This window comes from Eriocheir sinensis, chromosome 61 (genome assembly GCF_024679095.1).
Source record: "Eriocheir sinensis breed Jianghai 21 chromosome 61, ASM2467909v1, whole genome shotgun sequence".
Taxonomy (NCBI): Eukaryota; Metazoa; Arthropoda; class Malacostraca; order Decapoda; family Varunidae; genus Eriocheir; species Eriocheir sinensis.
This window is the reverse complement of record NC_066569.1, coordinates 1,940,590-1,967,357: the sequence shown is the minus strand read 5'-3', so window position 1 is coordinate 1,967,357 and position 26,768 is coordinate 1,940,590. Positions and strand designations below refer to the sequence as shown.

The 26,768-nt window shown below is 44.5% G+C and overlaps 2 protein-coding genes across 2 annotated transcripts in view; one reads left to right on the top strand and one right to left on the bottom strand.

Moving 5' to 3' along the window:
• Positions 1-9,813: 9,813 nt before the first annotated feature.
• LOC126986088 (uncharacterized) lies at positions 9,814-12,006 on the bottom strand. The gene is made up of 3 exons (XM_050841797.1): positions 11,687-12,006; positions 11,392-11,573; positions 9,814-11,266 (listed from the first exon to the last, which is right to left on the bottom strand). The coding sequence occupies exons 1-3, from the start codon at positions 11,967-11,969 to the stop codon at positions 10,379-10,381; spliced, it is 1,353 nt and encodes a 450-aa protein (XP_050697754.1). The 5' UTR covers positions 11,970-12,006; the 3' UTR covers positions 9,814-10,378.
• A 4,903-nt stretch (positions 12,007-16,909) lies between these two features.
• LOC126986000 (clumping factor A-like) overlaps positions 16,910-26,768 on the top strand; it is a 200,237-nt gene continuing 190,378 nt past the window's right edge. Inside the window, exon 1 of the mRNA XM_050841685.1 lies at positions 16,910-17,191. The gene's annotated coding sequence lies outside the window, so the exon portion shown is untranslated. The remainder of the gene's footprint in view (positions 17,192-26,768) is intronic.

The following is a 26,768-nucleotide window of genomic DNA, read 5'->3' as shown; positions in this document are numbered from 1 at the left end:
GCTTTAATAAGGGGGATATTCATAAGGTTTTGTTGGTAAGAGAACCGGGTAGGACACGAAGTAATGGGTTTAAACTGGATAAATTCAGATTCAACAGGGACATAGGCAAAAATTGGTTTACAAACAGGGTGGTGGATGAGTGGAATAGGCTTAGCAGTAATGTGGTGAGTGCCAATACATTTGTCACATTAAAAAATAGACTAGATAAATTCATGGACAGCGATATTAGGCGGGGTTAGATACACAGGAGCTTAGGGTCAAAGGAACTGCCTTGTACAGGCCTACCGGCCTCTTGCAGACTCCTGCGTTCTTATGTTCTAGAGGTTTAATTGGACGTTGGGCCAGGAGTTGGCCAAGCAGTGCAACAATGACCAGTCTTCATGGGATCAGAAGCTGCCTGCGCTCCTCACGGCCTACAGGTCTGCCGCCCACGAGACTACGGGGTATTCACCGGCAAAGCTGATGTTTGGACGTGAGCTGTGACTGCCGGTGGACCTACTGACAGGATGGCCTCCTGGGGAACATCTCCAGTTTTGCCCGTCAGCTTGAGGAACGGCTGGAAGAGGTGCACCATCAAGTCCGTGGTGCCTTGAAGTTCTCCGGGGAGGCCATGAAGCGCGGTTACAATATGAGGGCAAGCCACGTTGACTTCAAGGAAGGAGACCGAGTCTGGCTTTACAACCCGCAGAGGAAGAAAGGACAGTCTCTGAAGTTACAGAGCCCCTGGGAAGGCCCTTACACTGTGCTAAAACGCCTCTCCGACGTGACTTACCGAATCCGGAGAACAGAAAGGACCAAGCCGAAAGTTGTCCACGTCAACCGCCTATGGAGGTACCACGGTCCGGGAAACTATACCTGGAACAACTACAGACACCCAGCAGCCGACAAAAACGCAAGGGACGTCCAGGACCGAGAGGAGGTCGACGACGACATAAGCCTTCTGGACCTTTCAGCCGAGGAAGATAACCTCCCGGCTTCGGCAGATGTTCCAGGGACACCCCAAGAAGCGGACGACGATGAGGAGCACCAGGAGACAGACGTGCAGGAGGCAGAGAACAGAAGACAGAGACAACGCAGGCGTCCACGGCGATACGACGATTATTGTTTTTGATTAATTTTCTTACGTTTGTATATAGTTAAGTGTGTGATCGGGACGATCACAATTAAGAGGTGCTGGAAGCTTCCCCCGGGGTCTATGGGCCTCAGACCTCTAGAAGACTCCGGGAGGAGCAAGCAAGGGGGCGGGGAGGCGGGAAGTGTTGTCAACTTGCCCAGATTTTTGCTACATGTTCATTCTTGTATGATCGAATATACTGTAACGTTCTAGACTGTACTGTTCGGTATATATATAGGAGAAGAGGGCGGGAGGAGTCAGTCACAGTCATAGTAAGTCATAGTCAGCTAGTGGTCAGTGAAGAGTTAGAGTGAATTGTACTTAGGAGGAATATTAAACTACAGAAGCTGTGCAAGGTGTTTTACATAATCTCCCTCCCACAGTGTCTCCTGACGGCGACACGGAACTCAAGTAACATGTCTGGCTTAACAATATATATGTATGTATAAAAAAAATTACTTTTATTATATATGACAGGAAATTAAGTTGTAGAAAACTAATGTCAATAAAAGTTAAGAAAACGTATGCAAGTGAAACGTGGGCCTGGAATGAAAGTCAGAGGTCTAGAGTGCAGGCAGTGGAAATGAATTATTTGAGGAGTGCTTGTGGAATGTGGAATGAGTAATGAAAGTGTGTACAAGCTTTTTGGAATGTGTCACAGGGGTGAAGGGAAGAAGTGTGGAGTGGTGGAAGAAGTGAAGCGACAGACTTTAAAGTGGTTTGGCCACATGGAGCGAATGGAGGAGAGTAAGATGACCAGAAGGGTGTATGTGAGATAGAGGGAGGGAATGCTAGAGGACGACCTCCAATGAAATGGAGGGATAGGGTGCAAGAGTACGTTAGGGAGAGGGGGGAAAGATCTTCGAGAAACTTTGAGCAGGCAAGGAGGGAGTGTCTGGATAGAGAAAGTTGGAAGCTCTTCTGCCGTGGCCATCCCCTGGTGGGTGCTCCTAGGAGCTGGCGTCGACGAAATGATGATGATGATGAAAACGTAAGCATCGATGATAAACAGAGCAATATTTCTGCAGCTTATTTACCATGTTTCTCACATTATTTACATCATTGTATACTATTAGCCAACACAACAGCTGCCTAATTTAATTACTTAACCCTTTCATTGCTAAACGCTCGCAGCGAGCGTTAGGCGTATTTGCTGGTGGAGCTAAACGCTCACTGTGAGCTCCACCCGCACTCAAATCTCCCGCGTATGAAAGTGTTCCAACACTAAGGGTCGTATTGCAAGACAGTTCACCGCCCAAGAACACATATTTGACAAGGCTTTCGTAGGTGTTGTGGGCATTTCCGGGAGTAATTTTATGACCCTGGTGATAATTTGACCCTTCCTCTCTACCGTGAACCTGAATAAACACACACTAGAACCCGACTGACCCCATCTTTGACCTTTAAAAATAGCTGATGTGAGAGGCGAAAGTGTCTTATAATACCAACCTAATTCTCACAACACAGGATTGCCAATTGAGTGGGTTCTTCACTAAATTTGGTGGAAAATCATATCAGTCCAGGGCAGCAAATCTACGGACGAGTAACTGGTGGATGTTCTTCCCCAATATAGTGGCATTTTTGCATAGCTTCGCCTATCACCTGACTGATTCTTTGACCAAATAGCTGTAAATATTGCAGTTGGCAATACTCCCTTGCCAGAGTCTGAAGGAGAGATGTCCGCAGATCCCTCAATCAGTGCGTGCGGGATGCACGCACTGACGTAAGTGTTAACATTCAACACTCCCTGAACGTGCATATACATTCACAAGAGAGGCATACATAACCGACTCCTATAGATCTGGACCTCCTCTTTCCAGTGGTGTTTTTGGTTTTTAGCTGTGATGAAGAGTTTTTGAGATACAGAGGTTAAAGAGACCCCCATTGGGCTCCCTGACTGCGCCTGAGGGATAGTCGCGTCCGCACCGCGCGCAAGGAAAGGGTTAAACCTTAGCAATCAAAAAGCACAAAATCTGACCATGAATTAGAATAAATAAGGGTTTTCTAGGACATTTTATACCGTGAGAGCAGGGTGAGAGTGAACCAGATGACGCACCACAGTCATGGCGTCATCGATGACGTTTCAGTGAGCCATCCTCATAGTATATAATCCTTGCTGCGTACCTTGTACGAATGTCAACGGAAGGCGTTGCAAAGCAACCGATGGTGCCATGTTCCTCCCTGACTTTTCGGCCGGCCATGACATGTCCCGAGAAATTAAAAGCTCCCTTAATTTTTCGGGGCCACCAGAGAGTGCCCCGAGACACCCCAATGCCCTTAAGGTGTTCTGATTTTTTTCCCCATGCCCATCCGAACACCATCATAACGGCTTCAGGATCAAAAGTTGGCTAAGTGTGAAGCAGCCTTTACAAGCAGGCCAATAATATCAGTAATACCAGGTTAAGTAACAGCAGCCCCCTGCTCTACCATGCTGCGGAACGACTGTCATGTGACCTTAGTCTCAGCTATGGGAAGGGCGAGGGAGCACAGTTGATACCCCTCGGGAAGAGGAAGTAGCACAACATCCAGGTAGACCAGTTTATTCTAAACAAACCTGCAGGTGGCCCCTTGCAAGAACCAGACACAATCATGGCAGAACAAGAGAGAGAACAGGCCCATGAGGGTGAGAGATTATATGGAGGTGAGAGTGCCCCACCGCTTGGCTTAATCATTTTACAACGATTGAACAACACTGCTATAGTCTGTCCAAATTAACTTGGCTAACTTGCACCGAGAAGCCCCTCCCCCATAGTGGCTATGCTGCGGCCCCCTTTCACCCGATTGGCTGTTCATGACGTCATGCATTGTTTCAGAGAGACATACAAAATATATATGATTGAGATAATCTATAATAAAAGCTAGTTTCATGATTAAAAAATATTGGTAATTTGATTGAATGACGGCACTCTAATTTAACAATCAATGACATCACCTAAGAAACAAAGTACAATAATAATACTGCCAGTTTTCAAGGGAGAACAGGCCCTTCAAAACAATACAGCAGGGGCAGAATTCACAAACATACTCACTAACTATGAACTAACATAACTACGCATTAATGATTTAGCGACCGACGTTAGCGTCAGATTCATGAAGCAAACTTTAGATGGTAGTTAGAGGCGCGCTAAGTCAGCGAGGCCGCTGACTGGTTGATGACGTCATTGGCCTTGCAGTGAATCACAAGCATGTTCACGAAACCGTCAGCCAATCCTAGGGAGGCCCCTCCAGCTGCTGGTTCAAAACAACCCGACCTCTTTTCCCATTTTCTTCCTTTTAAGGCAAACTGTACTAAATCGTAACCTAAGAACTTAATTATTTCGTCATTTGCTGCACATGAACGTCAAGGTAACTCTGCTGTTCGATGTCTTGTTATCTAAGAACATGCTTAAGGGGAAGAAAAAGAAGATAAGGAGGAGATTGAGGCAGGAAGAAAGCAAATTAAAAATAATATGGCACATGTATCGAGGCAGACAGGAACCAAGGACGGAAGGAAAGAACGAGAGAAAGTTAAGACTGTCTTGCCATATCTGCAGCCCGACTCATGGGCTAGCTGTCACCCGACAAAGGTCCATGGTCCCACGGAGGGACAAATCTAGAGATGGATGGATGATCGAATGGATGAGGAGGTAGGAAGATGAAGGAGGAGGGAGGTCTGGCAATCCCCCAGCCAGGAGTTGCCATGCTGCACACACTTATCATATACCTCTCAAAGTGTGTATATCTCATCATTTTATAAAGAAATGGGCTTCCTCTATTCGCAAAGTTATATTTCAAGTTGAAAAATGCAATTTATAAGTATTTACAGTACCCTCTCGAGTTTCGCGCTATCCAAATTTCGTGATCCTCGAGTTTAGTGCTTAGTCCAAAATTCTTACCATTCCGACTTTCGCGCATTACTGCCCCGAGTTTCACGGTGCTTTGACATGTACGGGTCGCGTCTACCTCCCGTCAGCGTCATGTGTGCTGCCTTAAAAGGCGGTGTCCAACCATTGGGGCTATGGGCAACCACGGTTGCCCGTATGCCCAACTGGGAGCGAGTTGTTGGTTGTCCTTATGAATGGAAGACGGTTGTGAGTACGAGCGTGGGTACATGGGTACCAAACGGCTGCATGTAAACAAACAGATGACGCCAGTGGCTGAGGAGTGAGGAGCAGTGGAAGATGGCCCACCAAGAGACTCGTAAAATGGACTGGCAGAGCTGCTTTGCTTACTGCTTGATTAACAAGATAAGAGAACACCCCGTGCTGGGGAACCACAGTCCAAAAAACTTTTTCTCAAGCCTATGAAAATTGTAGATCTCCCAGTGATGTTTTCCTCTTCTTCTTCTTTTGACCTGTAATGCATGGCAGCGACGGTGAAAAGTAACAGTGGAAAATAGCAAAAGGGCATAGAAAAGCAAAATCAGGGAAAGAAAAGGACAGAAAAACACCTAAGTTCAGGGTGAAGTGAATAAGTGTGCACTGCGAAGTAACTAAGTGCATGTTTTGAATATAAAAGTGTGGAGAAAGAGGACCTAAGAAGCGATACAAAGCGTTACAGGTCAAAAGAAGAAGGTCCACTACACTGGTGCCGTTGTAAAGGCAATACTTCCGACACCATTACCACATGGCAGCGACGGTTGGGTCCACTACACTGGCCGGTGTTGTGAAAAATATCTTCCCGCTGAAATTAGTCATTCTGCTGTTCACCACGCATGCACGCTTTGGGAATACACAGCATTAAAAGTATTAATTTGCCTGGTTTTGTTCTAGTTTGTCCGCTTGTGATCTTTGTGAGCGGTGAGGGAAATATGGAAACAGTAAACAAGTTGAACCTCTCTGCGAGCTATTTTGCGGCTTCGGCGGCAGTTTACATTCAACAGGCATTGAAAAGTCAATCATGAGTTAGTGATTTAATGATTTATAACTGAAAGAGTTAGCAGATTATATCATAACACACAAAACTACCAGAAGCTATAGGTTTGTCCAACTGTACCATGGGTGACTGCATCAACCACCCTAACATTAGCAGACGACACCACGTGGATCACAAGCGTGTATTCAGAACTGCCAGCCAATTGTAAGGCAGCCGCCTTCAACTGCGGCTTCAGAACGACCTGTTGTCATTTCCCATTTGCTGCCTATTACTAAGGTATGTATTTTGAGATAACAAGGGAGTAAAGTAAAAAAAAATTTTTTTTTTTCCACGGGTCGGAATCAATAAGCGCTTTTTCATGGATTTCAATACCTTAAGTTTCGCGATCCTCGAGTATAGCGCTATAACTTCGGAATGAAGCAAGCGCAAAATTCGAGAGGGTACTGTATACGTAAATATATTAATATTGTTAGCGTTTACTACACATTCAAGGCAGTAGTTATTTTACAACATATTTAGCGTCACACAGAGCACATTAAAGTTTTGTGAATCCGCTCGCTAACCCGTGACGTCATCGATTAGTTGGTAGTTATTACCACGCGAGCTTTGTGTATCGCAATGTTCTCAAAACTACGCACTAAGGGCCCAAAACTACGCACTGAGCCTATGTGAATTCAGCTACAGCAGCACTGAAGGCGATGATAGTAGGCTACCTGTGAAGTAATGCACACTTTTAGTCATTATTTCCTACATAGCTCATTCACATAAGGGTACTAAACATAATCACATAAAAAGTATCTTCTAGAGTAACTTCATACAGGTAGGAATCATTGTATTAAGGAGCAAGTTTGTATTTGTGGCTTGGAGAGACGGTGGTGCGTCGTCTGCAGTGCTCTCCGTCACCTGCTATCCCGCCAAGCGTACATAACCTACCAGCCCCTCCAAGCCACTGATACGAAACTTATTCCTTAATACGATGATTCCTACCTGTATGAAGTTGCTGTAGAAGATACTTTTTATGTGATTATATTTAGTATGCCTGTGTGAATGAGCAATGTAGGAAATAATGGCGGAAAGTGTGCATTACTTTATAGATAGCCTACTATCGCCTTCAATGCTGCTGCTGTATTGTTTTAAAGGGCCTGTTCTTCCTTGAAAACTTGTAGCATTATTATTGTACTTTGTGTCTTAGGTGATGTCATCGGTTGTTAAAGTAGAGAGCTGTCATTCAATTAAATTACGAATATTTTTAATCATGAAACTAGCTAGATTATCTCAATCATAAATATTTGGTACGTGTCTCTGAAACACTACATGACATCATGAACAGCCAATCGGGTGAAAGGGGGCCGAAGCTTAGCCAGTATGGGGGAGGGGCTTATCGGTGCAAATTGACCAAGTTACTTTGGACAGACTATAATTACAGCACTCCTTACTCATTGCATTTCCAGCATTGATAGATAAAGGTGATCTTGGCGTTTTTGTCCACCAGCTTCACAACATGCGCGAGCGCCTGCCTCGAGATGTAACCTATGCGACTTATCCGGTCGCAGTTACGACAGAGTTAACATTTCAAATTTTCCACCTGTGGACAGACCACTTTCAATAAAGATGAGGCCGACATCTCACATGTTCTGCTTTACGTGCCGGAATGTTGGCCATCACCCTCCGATACCTGGCATCTGGGTGTAGCTACAAGGATCTCAGCTCCAACTTCAGAGTTCCACACAATGGCATGTCCGTCTTTGTGAAAGAAACTTGTCAGGCAATTGTTGATGAATACGTAGCCGAAGTGCTCTCACTACCTACCTTAGTAGAGGAGTAGCGGGAAGTTGTCTAGAGGTTTGGCACCAGGTGGAACTTTCAACACTGTGCAGGAGCTCTGCATGAAAGGGATATTGCCATAAAAAAACTGGCACTCAGGCTCAGTGTGCCACAACTGCAAAGGTTTTTCTCCATCATCATGCTGGCCCTTGTGGATGTAGAGTACCGAGTCAGATTGGTCAAGGCTGGTGCCAGCGGTTCCACCTCAGACTGCATGGTGCACAAGTCAGAGCTGTGTGAGGCACTGGAACAGGGCATACTGGACATCCCACCTGCTGAGCCACTGCCAGATGATGACAAAAACATTCCTTATGTCACTGTGGGTGACGAGGCTTTCCCGCTGAGGACATATTTGATGAAGCCATTCCCACACTGCCACCTCACTGATGAGGAAAGAATATTTAATTACTGTCTGTTGCAAGCCCGCAGAACAGTGGAGAATGCCTTTGGTATTTTAGTGGACTGTTTCAGAGTAGTGCAGGTAACTCTCCATTTACGCGAGTTTGGTTTACGCGTTTTTTGATTAACGCGGGGTCCAAAATCAAAATAGATATTTAATTTACATGTTTTTCCACTTATACACAATATTTTATGGAGTGGCCACCAGATGTCTCATGCAACTAGATTCACACAGTGCTGCGGCCATACAGCTGAGCTCAGTTCTTCCCACGCGCCACTTGAACATAAATGGGAGTCCTTGATTTGCTCGACTTTAGATTGCACGAATTCAAAATAGCACGGTGTCAAAAAATAGGTTTTTTTCCTCATATTACACAGATTCCTTAAAATAACACGATTTCAAGAAAATCAAGTTTCTCGCGGCTGATTTAGTTCAGTGATGCAGCCACCAGGCGTCACTAGGTGTTTCCCGCCACCCGCTGTGTTTACAACCACCCGGGCTGCGCCGCTCATTCTTTACCCACACACGGCTGTGGTAGCGTCTCTCTCCCCGTTCATTCAGTGTGTTACCAACTTACCACCAATTAACCATGGCTCCCAAGCGTCCATCGGATTCTCCAGCATGTGGTAGTACTCCAAAGAGATCGAGGTTTACTCAATCAACTCCCATCCTTTAACATAGTGTATGTAGCGTATGTATAATATGCCGTTTCACTACCTTTACCACTTTTTCAGTATTTTTAAGTTTTTCCGCCTTCATATTATGGATAAGGGACAAGTATTTCGTCCCTTAAGTACAATATGGAGGCGTAATATCGTATTTTGGAGGTGCGGAGTGATTTTCAATAATTACCCAGTTTATTCCAGTACTGGGGGTGATCATCCTTACATTGCACAGTCCCTTCTGGAACGCATCTATTGTGCAAATCGAGGACTCCCTGTACCCACGCTGCCATGCTACTCAACAACAACAACACCCTCGCTACTGGGCTACCACGAGGGGAAGGGCAGCCAGAGGAGGAACCACGAGAGGGAGAGGAGTCAGAGTGATACAGTAGGCAATAAAGGTACAAACCTACCTATTGTTTGATTTACATTGTTTTTTTTATTTACGTGACCTCTTCAAGGACACAATACTCGCGTAAATTGAGAGTTCCCTGTATTGACTGCCCTTCAGCAGGATCCAGACACAGTAGTGGTTACTGTCCAGGCATGAGCTGTCTGCACTGCCTGATGCAGGAGCGATACCTGGCACTACAGAATGACGCGCCTGACACGGAGGACCGGGACCATAACCTCATTTCTGGGGCATGGAGGAAGCACAAAGTTTTGGAGGAGTGCCAGGCTGTCAGAGGTGGCACTTAGGAAGCCAACAGACAGAGGGTGTACCTCAAGCACTGTCACAACATTTTTGGAGCAGTGGAGTGGCAGCAGCAGGTGACAGGGGCTTTCATCACTGTTTGTGGTTTTAATGAATTGCATTTTCTGATGGTCATGAAGAACAATTACTTTTTACCTTTTTGATATGAGGTTGAGAATGAAAATATGAAGAAATATATTTTATCGCACAAAGAATATCTTTTTGCCTTTTTTGGTTTCATTTTGAGAATGAAAATGTAAAGAAATAAAATAGTTTTTATTTTGGCCAAAAATATCTTTTCATTCAGCAGCATTTATTTTTTCCCCATTTTATACTATGAATAAAAAACTGATGTGTCATATGAATACATATTTATCAACCATCAAGAACTTACAATACTAGAAATATCATGTCACACAGAATATTAAAGCAAAAAGTTTCAGGAAAGTCCTTTGCCATAGTCCACTGTACAGTTATAACAAATTGGGGGAGGTGGGGGCTGAGTGGTTAGCGTGTCGATCCCGCGTTCCGCTGCGTTCTGGATGTCGTGGGTTTGAATCCGCCTCCACCACCTGGGATTTTTCAAGTCACTGTTGAGTGGCCTACAACTACTTACATGCTGTCCTGAAGACCACCCGGATTCTAAGAAGAACTGTTCGAGGGAAATCAAGAATGAGCTCCGGGGGCATCATGAGCCAAGAATAGATGGAACCACTATAAACACTTACCTGCGCCAAGACGGGCTTGAGCCGACTACCAGGCCCAACCAAGAAAGCCTACCGGCGCTACTGCCAAAAAACAATTTCAGAAACCATCCTATACGGTTTTCAGTGGCCTCCTCTTTTCTTGCCCCTTTTGTCCTTTTTCTGTTTCCACGGCATGCTGGACCGTGCTGGCGCATCCAGCGGGTCAGTCTGGCTACTGAGAAAACTACCGTCAAGATCCAGTGAGATATTGCCAAGGCTGGTTGCCGAAAAGACGTGTTGCTGTGACCCTGGCTGTGACCCAAGCTGTGCAAGAAATGGCTGAGGCTGGCTGAACTGCTGAGGAGCAGCAGCTTGCTGCAACTGTTGAGGAGCAGCAGCTTGCTGGAACTGTTGAGGAGGAGGAACTTGCTGGAACTGTTGAGGAGCAGCAGCTTGCTGCAACTGCTGAGGAGGAGCTTGCTGCAACTGCTGAGGAGCAGCAGCTTGCTGGAACTGCTGAGGAGTAGCTTGCTGAAACTGCTGAGGAGGAGCATGCTGGAACTGCTGAGGAGGAGCAGCTTGCTGAAACTGTTGAGGAGCAGCTTGCCTGAACTGTTGGGAGACTTGTCCCTTCATGAACGAGTCCCTGTGCCGCATCACAACGGCAAAAATTTCTTGACAGCAGGTGGACCACGCTGCGTCGTCCAGGGGCTCCAGTTCATTTGCTACCCAGGAACAAAAGGACACCTTTTTGTTCCTGGCATCTGTCATGAATTGCTTCATCTGATCCTGCAGGGGCATAAGTACTACCATTCGTGAGGACATCTCTGCCATGGCCTCCTCTGAAGAACGAGACATTGCTTGGGCACCCCTGCGATGAGCGGAGCCTGGGAAGGTGCCAGGTGTGGCCTGTGCGGGTGTGGATGCAGCAGACGAGCTGGAGGCAGGCTGCTCAGGCGGGGCCACTTCCTCCTCCTCCTCCTCCTCCTCTGTTGCTGCTGCCTCTGCTGCTGGTTTTTGTCTGGGTGCCTGGAAACAGTTGAACAACTCGTATAATAATTTGTTTTAGCTGCAACTTCAACAAACAACATACTGACAATTTCTAGTGCTTTTAAAATTAAAGCATGTCAACAGTAGAGAATGAAGGCACTCACGAGTGCATGGCGGGCACTGGCGCTCCTCACTTGTAGGTAAGACTCTAGGAAGGAGAACCTCCTCACCACCCACGCCTGCCTGGGTGTGGGCTTCCTGCCTCCTGAACTGGACTTGCCAACTGTGCCCCTCAGTTTGCCATAGCGGGTGCGCATGGTGTTCCACCACGTCTGCAGCTTGGACGCTGGACACATTGAACAGCTAATTATTAAAAACATGTAATGGCAACTGTGTAAATTATAATATTGCTCAAAGCTTTTTTCAAGTAGGTAGTTGCAGGCACCAGTAGGTACTCACCATTTAAGCCCATGGACCTGGCCTTGTCCTGCATCATCTTGTCCCTCTTGGCCCTGTTGAAGTGGAACCTCTGCGACTGGTCGTAGAAACAAGGGTTGTCACAAAACCACTGTGCCAGCTCCTCCTCCTGGGCGGGTGTGAAGCGCCCACGCCTCCACTCTTGTGTTTCGTCCTCTTGTCCCGGTTCTTCGTGCTCTGCTATTTGTTCCCTTTCCTCTTGTTCTCCTTCCTCCTCCTCCTCCTCCTCCTCCTCCTCAGAGTCAAAGTCATAGGAGCCCTCCATGCCAATCTGCTTTACTCTTCTCCTCTTGCCTTTATTCATGTTTCTGTAATGATTAATCTTGTTTTTCACTGCTCTTATAATTATTATTTAATATCTATTTATTTAATAATATTTATATATTCCCAGACTCGTTGCACACTGTTTGAGAACTATAGTTGGTGTCATGAGAGCTGGCGGGGATAATCCTACAGGGAGGACTCGGTGACGGTACCATTGCCTGGCTGACGGTGCTGTGCGATGCTCATTGGCCAATTCTTAACTTGTTCTAACGTGCATGAATTTTTTTTCTTTTACAGCACAGGGGGCAGCAACTCAGGGCAAAAAAAGGAAGTGTAGAAAAAGAAAAAGCCTGCTAATCGGGGTTGGAAAAAATATTGATTTAAAAACAAAAAATTGATTTATTTGATTTAACCCTTTCATTGCTTAATGCTCGCAGCATGCGTTAAGCGTATGTGCTGGTGGAGCTAAACGCTCACTGTGAGCTCCACCCGCACTCAAAACTCCCGTGTATGAGTGTTCCAACACTAATTCTCACAACACAGGATTGCCAATTGAGTGGGTTCTTCACTAAATTTGGTGGAAAATCATATCAGCCCAGCGCGGCAAATCTATGAACAAGTAACTGGTGGATGTTCTTGCCCAGTATAGCGGCATTTTTGCATAGCTTCACCTATCACCTGACTGATTCTTTGACCAAATAGTTGTAAATATTGCAGTTGGCAATACTCCCTTGCCAAAGTCTGAAGGAGAGATGTCCACAGTTGTCTCGAAATGGCTGACCATCCCACACATACTGATGTAAGTGTTCAGATTCCTCACTCTCTGAGCATGCATGTACATTCGCAAGAGAGGCATACATAACCGACTCCTGTAGATCTGGACCTCCTCTTTCCAGTGGTGTTTTGGTTTTTAGCTGTGATGAATAGTTTTTGAGATACAGAGGTTAAAAGAGACCCCCATTGGGCTGCCTGACTGCGTCTGAGGGGATAGTCGCGTTCCATCCCGCGCGCAAGGAAAGGGTTAAATCAGATATTTTTATTTATATTGATTTTTTTATTTCTTTTTTTTTTTTGCATTAATCCTTGTTTGTTTACACTGATTATTTCTTTCAGTCTTATGAGGCCATTTTTTTTTATAAAGCTTGGAAATTTTAAATGAAAACATAGTTTAACCCCTTCACTATGGCCGGGCCAAAACAGCGCCCCGCGCTGTATCCAAGATCGCCGCGCGCGCCAAATTTCAAATCTCGCTGTTGAATATAACAAGTTTTCAGCCATAAACTTAACATAATCATCATATAGAAAACATACAGAATTAAATGGTGCACATAAAGAAACATAAATTAATTGATAATTTTGAGATGAAAGCATAAATATAGAGATAAAATAACTCGTATATTGGCTAAAGTGAGCTAGGATGCAGCATGCGCGTCCTTGGATATGGTACGGGGCACGCAAGGACGCAGTATACGCGTCTTTGTGTTTGTGTTGAGATGAGTTTTCACATAAAAATCATAAGTAGGACTCTGGAGACACAGATATAGGCGATAACCGATAACTGATACAGGTAACTCAATTTACGCGAGTTTGGTTTACGCGTTTTTTAAATAACGCGGGGTCCAAAATCCAAATAAATGTTTAATTTACACATTTTTTCACTTATACGCGATAATTTATGGAGTGGCCACCAGATGTCTCACGCAACTGGACTCACACGGCACCGCGGCCACATAGCTGAGCTCAGTTCTTCCTGCGCGCCTCTACAACAATACAGTACCCACGGGGATAACAGCAAGGCATGGGCGATCCTCCACCGATTTCATTTTTGTATAGTAGTTATTAGATCGCCCTGTATCTATGATAACATATTATAAGACAGCTATGGACTATGATGGATTATAAACAATAATAAAGGTAAGTTTGCCACTGTTATTGGATAAGACGAAAAACAGACCCTTAAAAACACCCCAAAGGAAATAAATCATAAAAAATTTGTACATTCAGCATATAACGCACAGGGCTAAACTTTCAGGTATTTTTTACGTGAAAAGGTGCGCGCTATACGCCGAAAAATACGGTATTTATTTTTCGGCAGAAACCTACCTCTTGTTTGATTTACATTGTTTTTGATTTACGTAACCTCTTCAAGGACGCAATACTCGTGTAAATCGAGTTACCTGTACCCGATATAAATCTACAATTACGATACTAGCTAGCGATAAGTCCGACAGGCGAAAACGATACTATATTGATATCTCAAACAAAACCGATACCCGATATAAATCCACAATTCTGATACTAGCTAGCAATAAGTCCGATATGCGAAAACGATACTATATTGATATCTCAAACAAAAAACATAGATGAATTGAAATTTTCATTATCCATATTTTAGAAAACTTACAAAACCTGAGAACCACACGTTGACACATACCCATGGACGGTAATACCAGAAACGCCTGAACCGGTGTTGTGTTATTTGGCGTCCCCACCGTCAAAAGCTGGCACTTTTGTTTACAAACACTGGTCTCTCTTGAACTGCGCATGCTCAGACCAGCAAGCATAGACCTGTACAGTCTCACAAAGCTTTTTAACCATAATTAAGAGTTGCTGGAAGGCTGAATCAGACATACAGTACCACTACCACCATCCTCCCTGTTTCCAGAACGACACCCCTGTACGAGTTGTATTTATATGTACAGTGTCGTTCTAGACACAGCGAGGATAGTGGTACTTTATGTCTGATTCAGCCTTCCAGCAATTCTTAACCCTTTCATTGCTAAGTGCTCGCAACGAGACTATCTCCTCAGACACGCTCGGGCATCCCAGCGGGGGAAGGGGATCTCTTTTAACTGCCATATCTCAAAAACTATTCATCACAGCTACAAAACAAAAACACCATTGGAAAGAAGAGGCCAAGATCTATAAGATTCAGTTATATAAGCCTCTCCTGTGAACGTACAGGCACGTTCAGGGGGTGTTTTTTGCTGTGAGTGCGACTGGCGCTCGCAGCGAGCTTTTAGCACCACCAGCAAGTGACGCTAGTGCTCGCTCTTTTAACCTCTGTATCTCAAAAACTATTCATCACAGCTAAAAAACAAAAACACCATTGGAAAGAGGAGGCCAAGATCTATACGATTCAGTAATGTAAGCCTCTCCTGCGAAAGTACAGGCACGTTCAGGGGGTGTTGCCTGTGAAGACGTACATTTATACGTGCGCGACGGTCAGCCGTAAGGCAACTACTGTAGATCTCTTGATGATGGGGTGCAGGGCAGTATTGCCAACTGCAAAATTTACAACTATTTGGTCAAAATATCAGTCATGTGATAGGTGAAGCTATGCAAAAATGTCGCTATGTTGGTCAACAACATCCACAAGTTGCTCGTCCGTTGATTTTCCGTGCTGGGCTAAAATGTTTTCCACCAAATTTAGTGGAGAACTCACTCAATTGGCAATCCTGTGTTGTGAGAAATATTGTTGGAACACTCTCATACGCGGGAGATTTGAGTGCGGCTGGAGCTCGCAGCGAGCGTTTAGCACCACCAGCAAATACGCCTAATGCTCGCTGCGAGCGTTTAGCCATGAAAGGGTTAAAGTGTTAAAAAGCTTTGTGAGACTGTACAGGGCTACGCTTACTGGTCTGAACATGCGCAGTTCACGAGAGACCAGTGTCTGTAAACAAAAGCGCCAGCTTTTGACGATGGGACACCAAATAACACAACATCGGGTGCCTTCAATACCAAGGCATGCTCACAAACGAATATGGAGTTTTAAATTTGAGGCAGTGAATAATCATTTTTGGGGCAAAGTTAAATGATTTTTCTCTTTGGTATATTAATTTTTGAGTCAAATGTCTGAATAAGTGAATATAAGTGGCTTTATTTCAGGTTAGAAAATAACATAATACTGAAAAGGAAGGTGTGTGAATAAGATGTTGTTGTTGTTGATTTGTCCTCCCAGGGAAGGGCACGGGCCGGCGGGCCCGTCAGAGGAGAAAGGAGGAACGAGAGGAGGAGGACCTAAGAAGTGATACTGTAGTGCGGCGACGGCCTGATGAACGAGCCTCCCATAACCCACTTAGCCAGTGGGGTACCTCTTAGGCCGACTCGGTAAGGAGTGGCTCTCCCGTCACGCTGGTCGCGGGTTCAATCCCAGGCAGCCGGGGAATATTCTCTCCTTGTTGTGATTAATTTCTAGTGTGTTTCGATACACGCAGAGGACGTGTGGGACCGAGAGAGTAATAGAAAAAAGAGAATAGAAAATCTCGTCATTAAACTGGTGGCATAGCTGTGGGCATCCTATCCTGCGGTTCTGCTGAGTTTCCCCGAAGGGGTAACAGGTAGGATGGCCCATGCTCTCCGAGGATAATAGAAAATGGGAGAGTTGGAGGTATGTCTCTACGGGGACATTGTAAAATTGTGCACCAAAGTGGGTCACTGTCTAAAGGTCTCAACACACAGAAATTAATCTACATAGGGGGGAAAGCCGTGTAGTGCGGCGACGGCCTGATGAACGAGCCTCCCATAACCCGCTTCGCCAGTGGGGTACCTCTTTGGCCGACTCGGTAAGGAGTGGCTCTCCCGTCACGCTGGTCGCGGGTTCAATCCCAGGCAGCCGGGGAATACCCTCTCCTTGTTGTGATTAATTTCTAGTATGTTTCGATACACGCAGAGGACGTGTGGGACTGAGAGAGTAATAGAAAAAAGAGAATAGAAAATCTCGTCATTATTACAAAGCGTCAGGTCAAAAGAAGAAGAAGAAGAAGAAGGCGCTCGAGTCGCTCTCTCAAACACACCGTGACCGCAGCCTGCCTGGCAAAGAGCGGCCTGCCAAGGTTTGTACCCAGGATTCGTTTAGATGTGGTCTGACTATGCAATATCGATATTATTGTTGTATTATGTAGTATTTATTGGTAGGTGCATTAAATGTGTATGAATATATAATGTGAATAGGTAACATAATCCTGCTAATTTTAGCATCTCCTTGCGCTGTCTGGCAACACTGTGCGGCGCGTGTGTGTTGTGTTGTGTTCCTCCTCAAACCTCGGCGCGGCGCGGCGAGGACCTGGCGCCCTGCCCCAGCCACCCCGGCACAGGACGAGAGGACGGGCCCTTGCTGCTGCTGCTGACGGGCACGACGGGTCCTTGCTGCCGCCGCCTGTGTCGACACTACTGACGCCCCGTGACCAGACACGTCCTGGGCGGCCTGCCAGCACGCGTGAGGTGAGTTGTCTCGTGGTGGCCACGTCCGTCCCCCGTGGCAGTGACCTGCCCCGGTGTGTGTGTGAGGTGAGTTGTCTCGTGGTGGCCACGTCCGTCCCCCGTGGCACCGGTGTGTGTGTGAGGTGAGATGTCTCGTGGTGGCCACGTCCGTCCCCTGTGGCAGTGACCTGCCCCGGTGTGTGTGTGAGGTGAGTTGTCTCGTGGTGGCCACGTCCGTCCCCTGTGGCAGTGACCTGCCCCGGTGTGTGTGAGGTGAGATGTCTCGTGGTGGCCACGTCCGTCCCCTGTGGCAGTGACCTGCCCCGGTGTGTGTGAGGTGAGATGTCTCGTGGTGGCCACGTCCGTCCCCTGTGGCAGTGACCTGCCCCGGTGTGTGTGTGAGGTGAGATGTCTCGTGGTGGCCACGTCCGTCCCCTGTGGCAGTGACCTGCCCCGGTGTGTGTGTGAGGTGAGATGTCTCGTGGTGGCCACGTCCGTCCCCTGTGGCAGTGACCTGCCTCGGTGTGTGTGAGGCGAGTTGGGTAAAATTCTGGTGTTTGCCCATACTTACCCCCCAAACAAGCTTGGGGACCTGTGGGAATGTGGGGTTTCGGGTGGGGAACACGAAATCCGTCGCAATCGCATATTTTTTTTATGGGGGAGGGGGAGGCAAAAATACCCTAGATCTAGAGAAATTCCCAACACAGGGATTTTTTTCCTCCCACGACCACTGGAATAAGTGTTTGTGACGAATTTAGTGTTCCCCATACGGACACCATGCATTCCCACTGGAGGCCAAGCTTGTTTTGGGAGAGCGAGTGAACCTACCAAACGATGCTCACCTTACCGTCTGGCGTGGCGCCTTCAGCCAGCTGCATCCACATGAACCACCTACACCACACTCATGCCCTCTCACTACCACCGGTTTTAGTAGGTTGTCACCTCATCGCAAGGTTTCTGTCCTGCTAGTAGAGTCCATGGAACCAAACACGGTGTGTCTTCGTTGTTTATCACTGGTACAAGCAAAACCACTAGCTACCCGTTATCTGTCCAACGTCGCGCCCTAAAGAGTACTATGGGTTCTAGTGCAAATGCAGGCTCTCGAACCTTCTGCTTGAGCTGTTCGAACACGTGAATCCCAGAGCTGGGCGCTTTACTGGATTTGGGGTAGTCCGCAACCGCTCCTCCGCACTTGACGCAGGTAGTCCGCACCTGTACTTCCGCCTAAAATTTTTTTCGGTCCGCTACGGACCTCCGCACCTCTGCACTGCATAAAACTATTACAGTGCGCCTGAAAAAAATAGTCCGCACCACAAAAATAAAACAACAGACTACAAGACAATAATAAATCCAGCTTCATATAGATATATATATATATATATATATATAGAGAGAGAGAGAGAGAGAGAGCGAGAGAGAGAATATATTTACCTTCAAATGGGGTGGGCCTCTCAAGCGAGTCTGGAATGTTCTATGCGTAACTTATTCCTCCCTAATTTACATTTTCCCATTCTTAATTAAATTCTGGCATTACACTGGAAGGGTTCAGCTCACGTCAGACAAGGAAATGTCTGACGCCGCCAGCGTGTGGGGTTCTGAGGCTGACGGTGCAGGCGTGTTGGTTCTGTAGCTCACGCTATTGACGCTACTATCCCTGACACACTCCTGCTCCTGTCGCTATCACCTCTTTTCACGTATCTGTCCATGTTTATTTGTAAACACTAAACACTAAACAATCAGTGAATCACTAAATGTCAAAAGATTCTGAAAAGAAAAGAAAATTGACACAGTGATCAGCTGGTAGCACATAGGCCAAAACGCTGCGAAAGTAATGCCGGGACTGTTTGTCGCCTTCGCTTTTTTCTTTGAAACTCAGGTGCGAAGTCTGGACCCAAAATTTCTTGTCCGCACCTGTTACTTCCGCGACTTTTGAACGTTCCGCACTTTCCGACTCGTTTGGCGGTCCGAGGTGCGGAGGAGCGGTCCGGACTGAGGTGCGAAGTGCCCAGGTATGGTGAATCCTGACTAACCGCATTTCGAGTCTGCTTTAAGGGTTCGTGTTGCCAGTTGAAGGTAATTGGTGTATTTAACATCACCATAGCCGATCCAGGATTCAGGACGTTTCCAAAGGCGGCTTTACACACCTGGCAATTCATGGCGGCAATACAGCCGCCACGATCTAGCTGACCCGGCTGACTGGTGCCCTCGAGCAAGTGCTCACCGTGGGATGAGCCGCCGAGCATCAAGACGTAAACTGCTAGTAAATGCAAGGGCATGAATTCATCCCAGACACCCCAAAAGGCTACTACCATATATTAAAACCACAATGAGTTTGGTCCATTAGCCTAATATTGTAGAAATACTTTAAGTAAATGAGTTTTACCTTCAGTAGTAATCAATCAATCTATAGACTTATTGGTAAGTCTATAGATTGATTGATTGTTCATTGTTGCATTTAACATCAAAGGAGAAGGGAGGAACATGCCATCGCAACCCCTGGGCATTACATAATGTGATTATATAATACACAAAAATAATTGTTCCTTACCTCCTTCGATATCTCGCAAGGAGATAAACATTTCTCGGATGTTGCTGCCACCCTCTCAAAAGTTGTTTTGTGTAGACTCAGCTTTTTATACAGCTTATCTTGTGGGTACCACAAGTATCTATGCTGCCTCACTTCTAGTAATGCCACCTCAGCCTCCCGGCTCCAAATCTTGTTGTCTGTATCTGTCATTTCTTGTTTTATTGGCGCCAACATGTTGTACTCAGCCGCCAGTCGGCAATACAAGACGGACACGCTCAGCTGCAGAAAACTTGCCGCGAGAAGGGCTCCCAGACCCAGACCAAAAATGCAGCCACACCTGTATTGCCGACTAGGAATTGCCAGGTGTAAAGCTGCCTTAACCCCTAAAAAGGGCGGGCTATAGCCGCTTTTCCACGGAAGGGGGCGGTTATAGCCGATTTGCTTTTTTCGCGATAAATTTATTTACTTTTAGGTAATTTTCGATGACCATTAGTTGGAAACACTGCAAGATATATGTTTAGGCTACTGCTTCAGAATCTTGCCCGCTCTCACGATGGACAGGCGAACTGACACGGATTCTAACGCGTCCGATTTCCTGCCAGACCCTGCCGAGCCCAGCAGAGCAACACGAGAATGAGAAGAGTATGCTACAATGACTCCCAAACCACACATCACAAGACTGTGTTACATAGAGAAAGCTTAGAGTATTGACTATATATAAGAATTAGAGCATGGGGGCATCCGTTTTCATTACGCACTAGTCAAGGCCACACAGCGAAACGAACGCAGAGCGGGCAAGAGCCTCGCTAACTCCAAAAGTCTCTCCTCTTCAACTCAATATTTCTCCAAAACCACAGCACATAGAAACGTTTTCATGCAATAATTAAAAAGAAGAGGAGTTGATGATGACTATGACGACAAAGTAATTTGTTATTGCATTGTAGTTCAGCAGAATCAAGTGTGTGAATATAGGCTATTTTCGGTGTTTGGTGCTGAGGTGCCGGTCCTGTGGATGTTGTAGATGACCACCCAGGCCGGCCCTTTAGGGGTTAAGGTAGAGAAGGTAGTGTTATCATTGTATTTCGTAAAGAATCCTTTTAACCAAAAACTAACTAAAATTATGAGTATTCTTTTTCTTGAACACAACATTGAATAAACAACAGAACAATAATATGAAAATACATATAGCCACCGTTGCCAGATTGTCGTACTCAGAGCATAGTATTTACCTGTTTCTGACACCTAACTATTGCCAAGAAACATCAGTAAATGTTCAGAGAGTTGCCCATCTCAAAATTTGATACACTGGCTATTTATTTCGGTCCAAAATATTGCACTTTTTCATTTGGAGATAGTTTTTTTCTTCGGAAACTACTAAAAAGTGACTTACTGCAGTTTCATCATCCGCCGCTACAGCCGCAAAATAGCTCACAGAGGGTTTAGGGTGGGGGAACGTATTTAAACAATCCCAACCGAACTTTATAACCTAACAGCTAACGGGGGGGCTTCGCTCCCTCGACCCCCCTTCTAACCAGGGGGGCCCCCCCCACGTGTATATGCGACTTATTTCTGTGAGGAGGTATTTCTCACAACACCGGCTTCACCACCACCACGCCCGTCGCCAGAGCAGTCAAATATGGCGCACGTAAACAGTGGTAGCCGTAATTATTTCGTAAAACTAGAGAAATACAACAGTAGTAGGTAGAACACCGTAGAATTAATCTAACCTTACCAGGCGAGTGTGGGCCAGATTATTGAGAGTCGTACGCTATCCCTTCAGCGCCCTGGGCCCACTACACCGCGGCCTGGAAATAAAACACTAACTTTAAAAAAATCAGTAGCAGCGTTCCTATCAATTTGTGATGCATATATAAGGGGTTAAAAATGCATGGAATAATGAGATCTAACTCATGGTTAGGGTGAGAAGTACCGCAGTGAGATGGGCAACTCTCTGAACACATACCGAAACATCAGAATCTAACTCTTTTAACGATAACTATAAATTAGTTTCCTTATTGGAGCCCAGAAGACAGTTTGGGGGTAGGAAGTCGGGAAATATAATCGGTTGAGTACGACAATCTGGCAACGTTGAGGCTGTAGCTACGAGGCCCGAGGCAGCGCGCACCCCATTTTGCGGGTGTCAGATACCTGAAATAGCATATTTTTACTGCGCAAAGCAGGTGATGTCACTTATTGTGAGTTTTGAGCTTTCATATTTATCGATTTGTGTATATTTCATGGAGGAAAAACTTACATTGCCTGTTTCATTTTTACTAGTGACCCGAATTGATGCCTGTTATCACAATAGAATTTCACTCAAACAAGTGAATCAGACACCACAGAAATATTACCAGTGTATGTATGAATGAATACAAAGATAAGTACATACTTTGATTTAACTCTAGGATGCCTCGTGGATCATTCATAAATAAAAACAAAATATCTGGATAGGCTACTCTTTAGCCCACTAACGGCTATGGCTGCCAAAAAAGTCCCTCTGTCAAGTTTGTACCCCCCTATGTGGTGATTGTTTGGTACGCCTATTGTGGAGATTGACTCCGCGCCTCCAAAATATGATAATACGCCTCCATATTATAGTTAACGAAACACTTGTCCCTGAACCATGATATGAAGGCTCAAGTGCTTAAAAAGTAGAAAAGGGGGAAATCAGTTCTTTTAGGTGGGGAGCATATTCCCAGTTAACACAATTGCGTATTTACTGCGTTGTATAAAGTTAGCGGTTTTGTAAGTTTTACGTAATTGTGTGGACTCCCAGGTACGTCCTTACAACGTATTTCACGACCTTTCTGCAACCTTATGACGACGTTCATTAGTACGTTTTCTAACGTTTCTACTACCTTTTTACCACGTCCCCATCACCATCATCATGACGTAAAACCATTACGTAGTGTATTCGTAGATGTAACACAAATTACAATAATGTCTTAGTTATGTTTAGGAAACGTATTGTAGTGACGCAACAAAACACTACCTAAATACAGCATAGGTATTTTATGAGGGGACGTATGATATGTACATACTTCGTATATACTTAACTTTCCTAACATTACCAAAACGCTTCCTTATGATATGTAACATTTACAGCGGTGCCGCTGCTGCCGCAAAATAGTTCACAGAGGGTTTAGGCCCTCAGCACGGCAGCCGTTGGGCTTCGTGTTCTAAAAAATATAAATAACCACGCGCGGTGGACCTGGTCTCACATGCGTGGGCTAATCGCTAACCAAGCTGCACTCGCTAACCAAGCCCTTTCAGCCCAAGCCCGGATGACCTTGAGGGTATCAGGTGAAGTCGGTGCACGAACTTGGTGCAAAAACTTTGGACTCCCAACTCTCAAAAAGTACTGGTTCAATCTTCCTCAGATTTTTGACAGTAGGTAGACATACATATATTTTTTTTTACAGCAAAGTATCATAAGTAAACTAAGTAAGAGGTGCCACCATACCTGAGTTGGCCTCCTCCTCGCTCTCCTGCATCCCCGGTCCATCCTCACGCTCTACATGAGGTAAAGGAGGTAGAATAAGGAGAAAAACTAAGAGAAATATTATTACTATGCAAGTATTTTGATAAGTTGGGAGACACCACCAAGCCTGTGCTCTGCCTTGCCGTGTTATCTCGAGCCCAAATAGCCCTATCTTGACTTAGTGAATAGTAACAAACTCAAGAAAAATTTTGGACTCACATATCTCAAAAAGTACTGGTTCAACCTTCCTCAGGTTTTGACAGTAGGTAGACATACATATGAACTATATAGTATCCAAACTTTAGCCCTCGGTGTGCAGCATTTTCTGAGTTATGGCTGAAAAACGGGGATCAATAATGCGTCGCTATCTAGTTACCAGTGAAAATTGCCATGTCTGTAGTAGTAATATTAGTAGTGGTAACAGTTATAGTAGTAGAAGAAGTGGTTGTCTTTCTTTGTTTTGCTTTCTTTCTTTATTTCCTTCCCTCTTTCTTCCTTTATTTCTCATTTTTCTTCTCTTTCTCTCCTTTCCTTCTCTCTTTGTTTGTTTCTTTCTCTCTTTATTTCTCTATTTTTTTATTGGTTTCTCTTTTCTTTCTCTTTCTTTATTTATTTCCTTATTTCTTTCTTGCTTTCTGTTTCTCCTTTCTTCTTCCTTTCTTTCTTTCTCCTTTCTTCTTCCTTTCTTTCTCCTTCCTTTCTTTCTCCTTCCTTCCTCTTTCTCTCTTTCTTCCTTTCATTATTCTTCACATACGCAGGATATTTTGAGGAGACAGAAAGAAAGGAGAAAGGAAAGAAGAAAGAATGAAAGAAAGAAACGAACCGCCACCTGAGTGGCCTCCATGGTGAAGCCTTGCTCACTGCAGGGTTGCCAGGTCGGCGGGTTTCCCTCCAAATGTGGTGGTTTTTTATCATCACTGGCGGGCAAAATTTGATGCTGGCGGGCTGGCGTTTTTTTTTTTTTTTTTTTTTTTTTTTTTTTTTTGTCGTCTTTCTGTCTTGCTTGGCGATTTTTTGGCGTTTTTTTGAGTGTCTCCAGTAAGTTCAAAATGATTTTGGAGGTCATGATTCATAAAACATGTAGTTGACTGACGAGCGACGAGAAGAATATGTTCGCACTCAGCTGATGATGATGATCCTTGCCCGCCCTCACAGCCTGAGTCAGGTCACTCCCTGCCCTTGACCTCTCCCCACTAATTACCCCTGTCTCCCTCTTCCCTTTCCTCTCCTTGCCCTTGCGTCGTGATACGGCATTTATTGACAAGAATTTGTGCCAGCATCATCAATGTTAGCCTTTTTCACTCAGATCATATGCCGTATAGGACTTGCGCGACATAGACCTGGATTTCCCTGAATTATAAAACTATAGAGGAAAATAGTTGTAGCTGTAGGTATAGGCTAAAGATAAATTTATATCCTATTGCACAGCACAATTCTTAACGCTTTAAGTGCTATGGCCGGGCATGGATTGAACCCCGTACTGCTTGAGCCGGGGAGAAGTGAAGACAAAATTCACACGTTAGCATCTCAGAAGTAGGGGTGTGATTTAGGAGGGAGGGAGGAAGTAATGAATGAAGAGGGGGAAACGCAGGTGTGTTCCCCTTGGGGGAGGATTAGCAGAGATAATTGTCTGCCTCTTTCTCTATTCCTTCCTTTCTTACTCTCTTCCTCTTCCTCTCTTTCTTTCCTTGCTTTCTCTTTCTCATTTCATTCTTCCTCTCCTTCATTCTTGTTTCTTTCTTTCTCCTTCTCTTTTCTTCCTCTCTTTCTTTCTTTCTTCTTTCCTTTCTTACTTGCTTTCTCTTTCTCATTTCATTCTTCCTCTCTCCTTCATTCTTGTTTCTTTCTTTCTCCTTCTCTTTTCTTCCTCTCTTTCTTTCTTTCTCTTTACTCTCTTTGTTTCGCTTTCTCCATTTTCTTTCATTCTTCTTATATCTTTCAACCTTTTCTCTTTCATTTTTAATTTTTCTTTCTTACCCGTTTTTTCTTCTCTATTTCTCCTTTATTTATTTTTCTTTCATTTTTTCTTTCTTTTGTCTTTCTCTCTTTATTTTGCTTGCTTTCTTTGTTTCTCCCATTCTTCTCTCTTTCCTTTTTCTCTTTCTCCTTCCTTCCCTCTTTGTTTGTTTCTTTATCTTTATTTCTTTATTCCATACTTGATTTCTCTTTTCTTTCTCTCTCCCCTTTCTTTCTCTTTCATTCATCATTTCTCTTTCTTTATTTCCATATTTCTTTCTTGCTTTCTCTTTCACTTTCTTTTTTCTTTCTTCCTTTCATTCTTCTTCACATACGCAGGATATTTTGAGGAGGGAGGGAGGAGAGGAGGAGGAGGGGAGATCATTATGGAAAGAAACTCTCTCTCTCTGTGTGGTGGTGGTCCTGGTCGGTTTCCCCCCCCCCCCCCTGTGTCCCCTTAGGTCCCTCCCCTGGGCTGTGGATGGGTAGGTAGGGAGAGGGTGCTGATCTGATAATTGGTGGTCGAGCGTGACTGCGCTCCATCGTGACCAACAAGGTGCCAACTAGCTGCCCAAATAAAATTATATAAACATCCCCGGACGCTCATAGCAGAGAACCTGGGAACAGTCCACAGACGGGGGGCTCTTTGTCTTTGAATTTTCCTTCTTTTTCATTGTTTGTCTTTCTTTCTTTTTTCTTTCTCTTTTTCCCTTTCTAAATCTTTCTATCTTTCACTCTTTCTTCCTCTTTCTTTTTTCTTTCTCTTTTTCCCTTTCTAAATCTTTCTATCTTTCACTCTTTCTTCCTCTTTCTTTTTTCTTTCTCTTTTTCTCTTTCTATCTTTCTTCCTCTTTCTTTTTTCTTTCTCTTTTTCTCTTTCTATCTTTCTTCCTCTTTCTATCTTCCTCTTTCTTTTTTCTTTCTCTTTCTATCTTTCTTTCTTTTTTCTTTCTCTGTTTCTCTTTCTAAATCTTTCTATCTTTCCCTCTTTCTTTTTTCTTTCTCTTTTTCTCTTTCTAAATATTTCTATCTTTCCCTCTTTCTTCCTCTTTCTTTTTTCTTTCTCTTTCTAAATCTTTCCCTCTTTCTTTTTTCTTTCTCTTTTTCTCTTTCTATCTTTCCCTCTTTCTTTTTCTCTTTCTAAATCTTTCTATCTTTCCCTCTTTCTTTTTCTCTTTCTAAATCTTTCTATCTTTCCCTCTTTCTTTTTCTCTTTCTAAATCTTTCTATCTTTCCCTCTTTCTTTTTCTCTTTCTAAATCTTTCTATCTTTCCCTCTTTCTTTTTTCTTTCTCTTTTTCTCTTTCCCTCTTTCTTTTTCTCTTTCTAAATCTTTCTATCTTTCCCTCTTTCTTTTTCTCTTATTGTCTGTCTCTTTCTCTATATTTTTCATTAAAATTCTTTCTTTCTCATTTTCTTTCTCCTTTCTTTTTTACATTCTTTCTCTCATTACTTTTTCTTTTTTTTCTTTATTTTTTCTTTTTCTTTCTTTGTCTATTTCTTTGTAACCTTTTTTCTTTCTCTTTCTCTACTTTTTCTTTTTCTTTCTTATCTCTTTATCTTTTCTTTTTTTGTCTCTCTTTATGTCTCACTTTCTTTTTTCTTTTCTTTCCTTTCTCTTTTTTTCTTTATTCT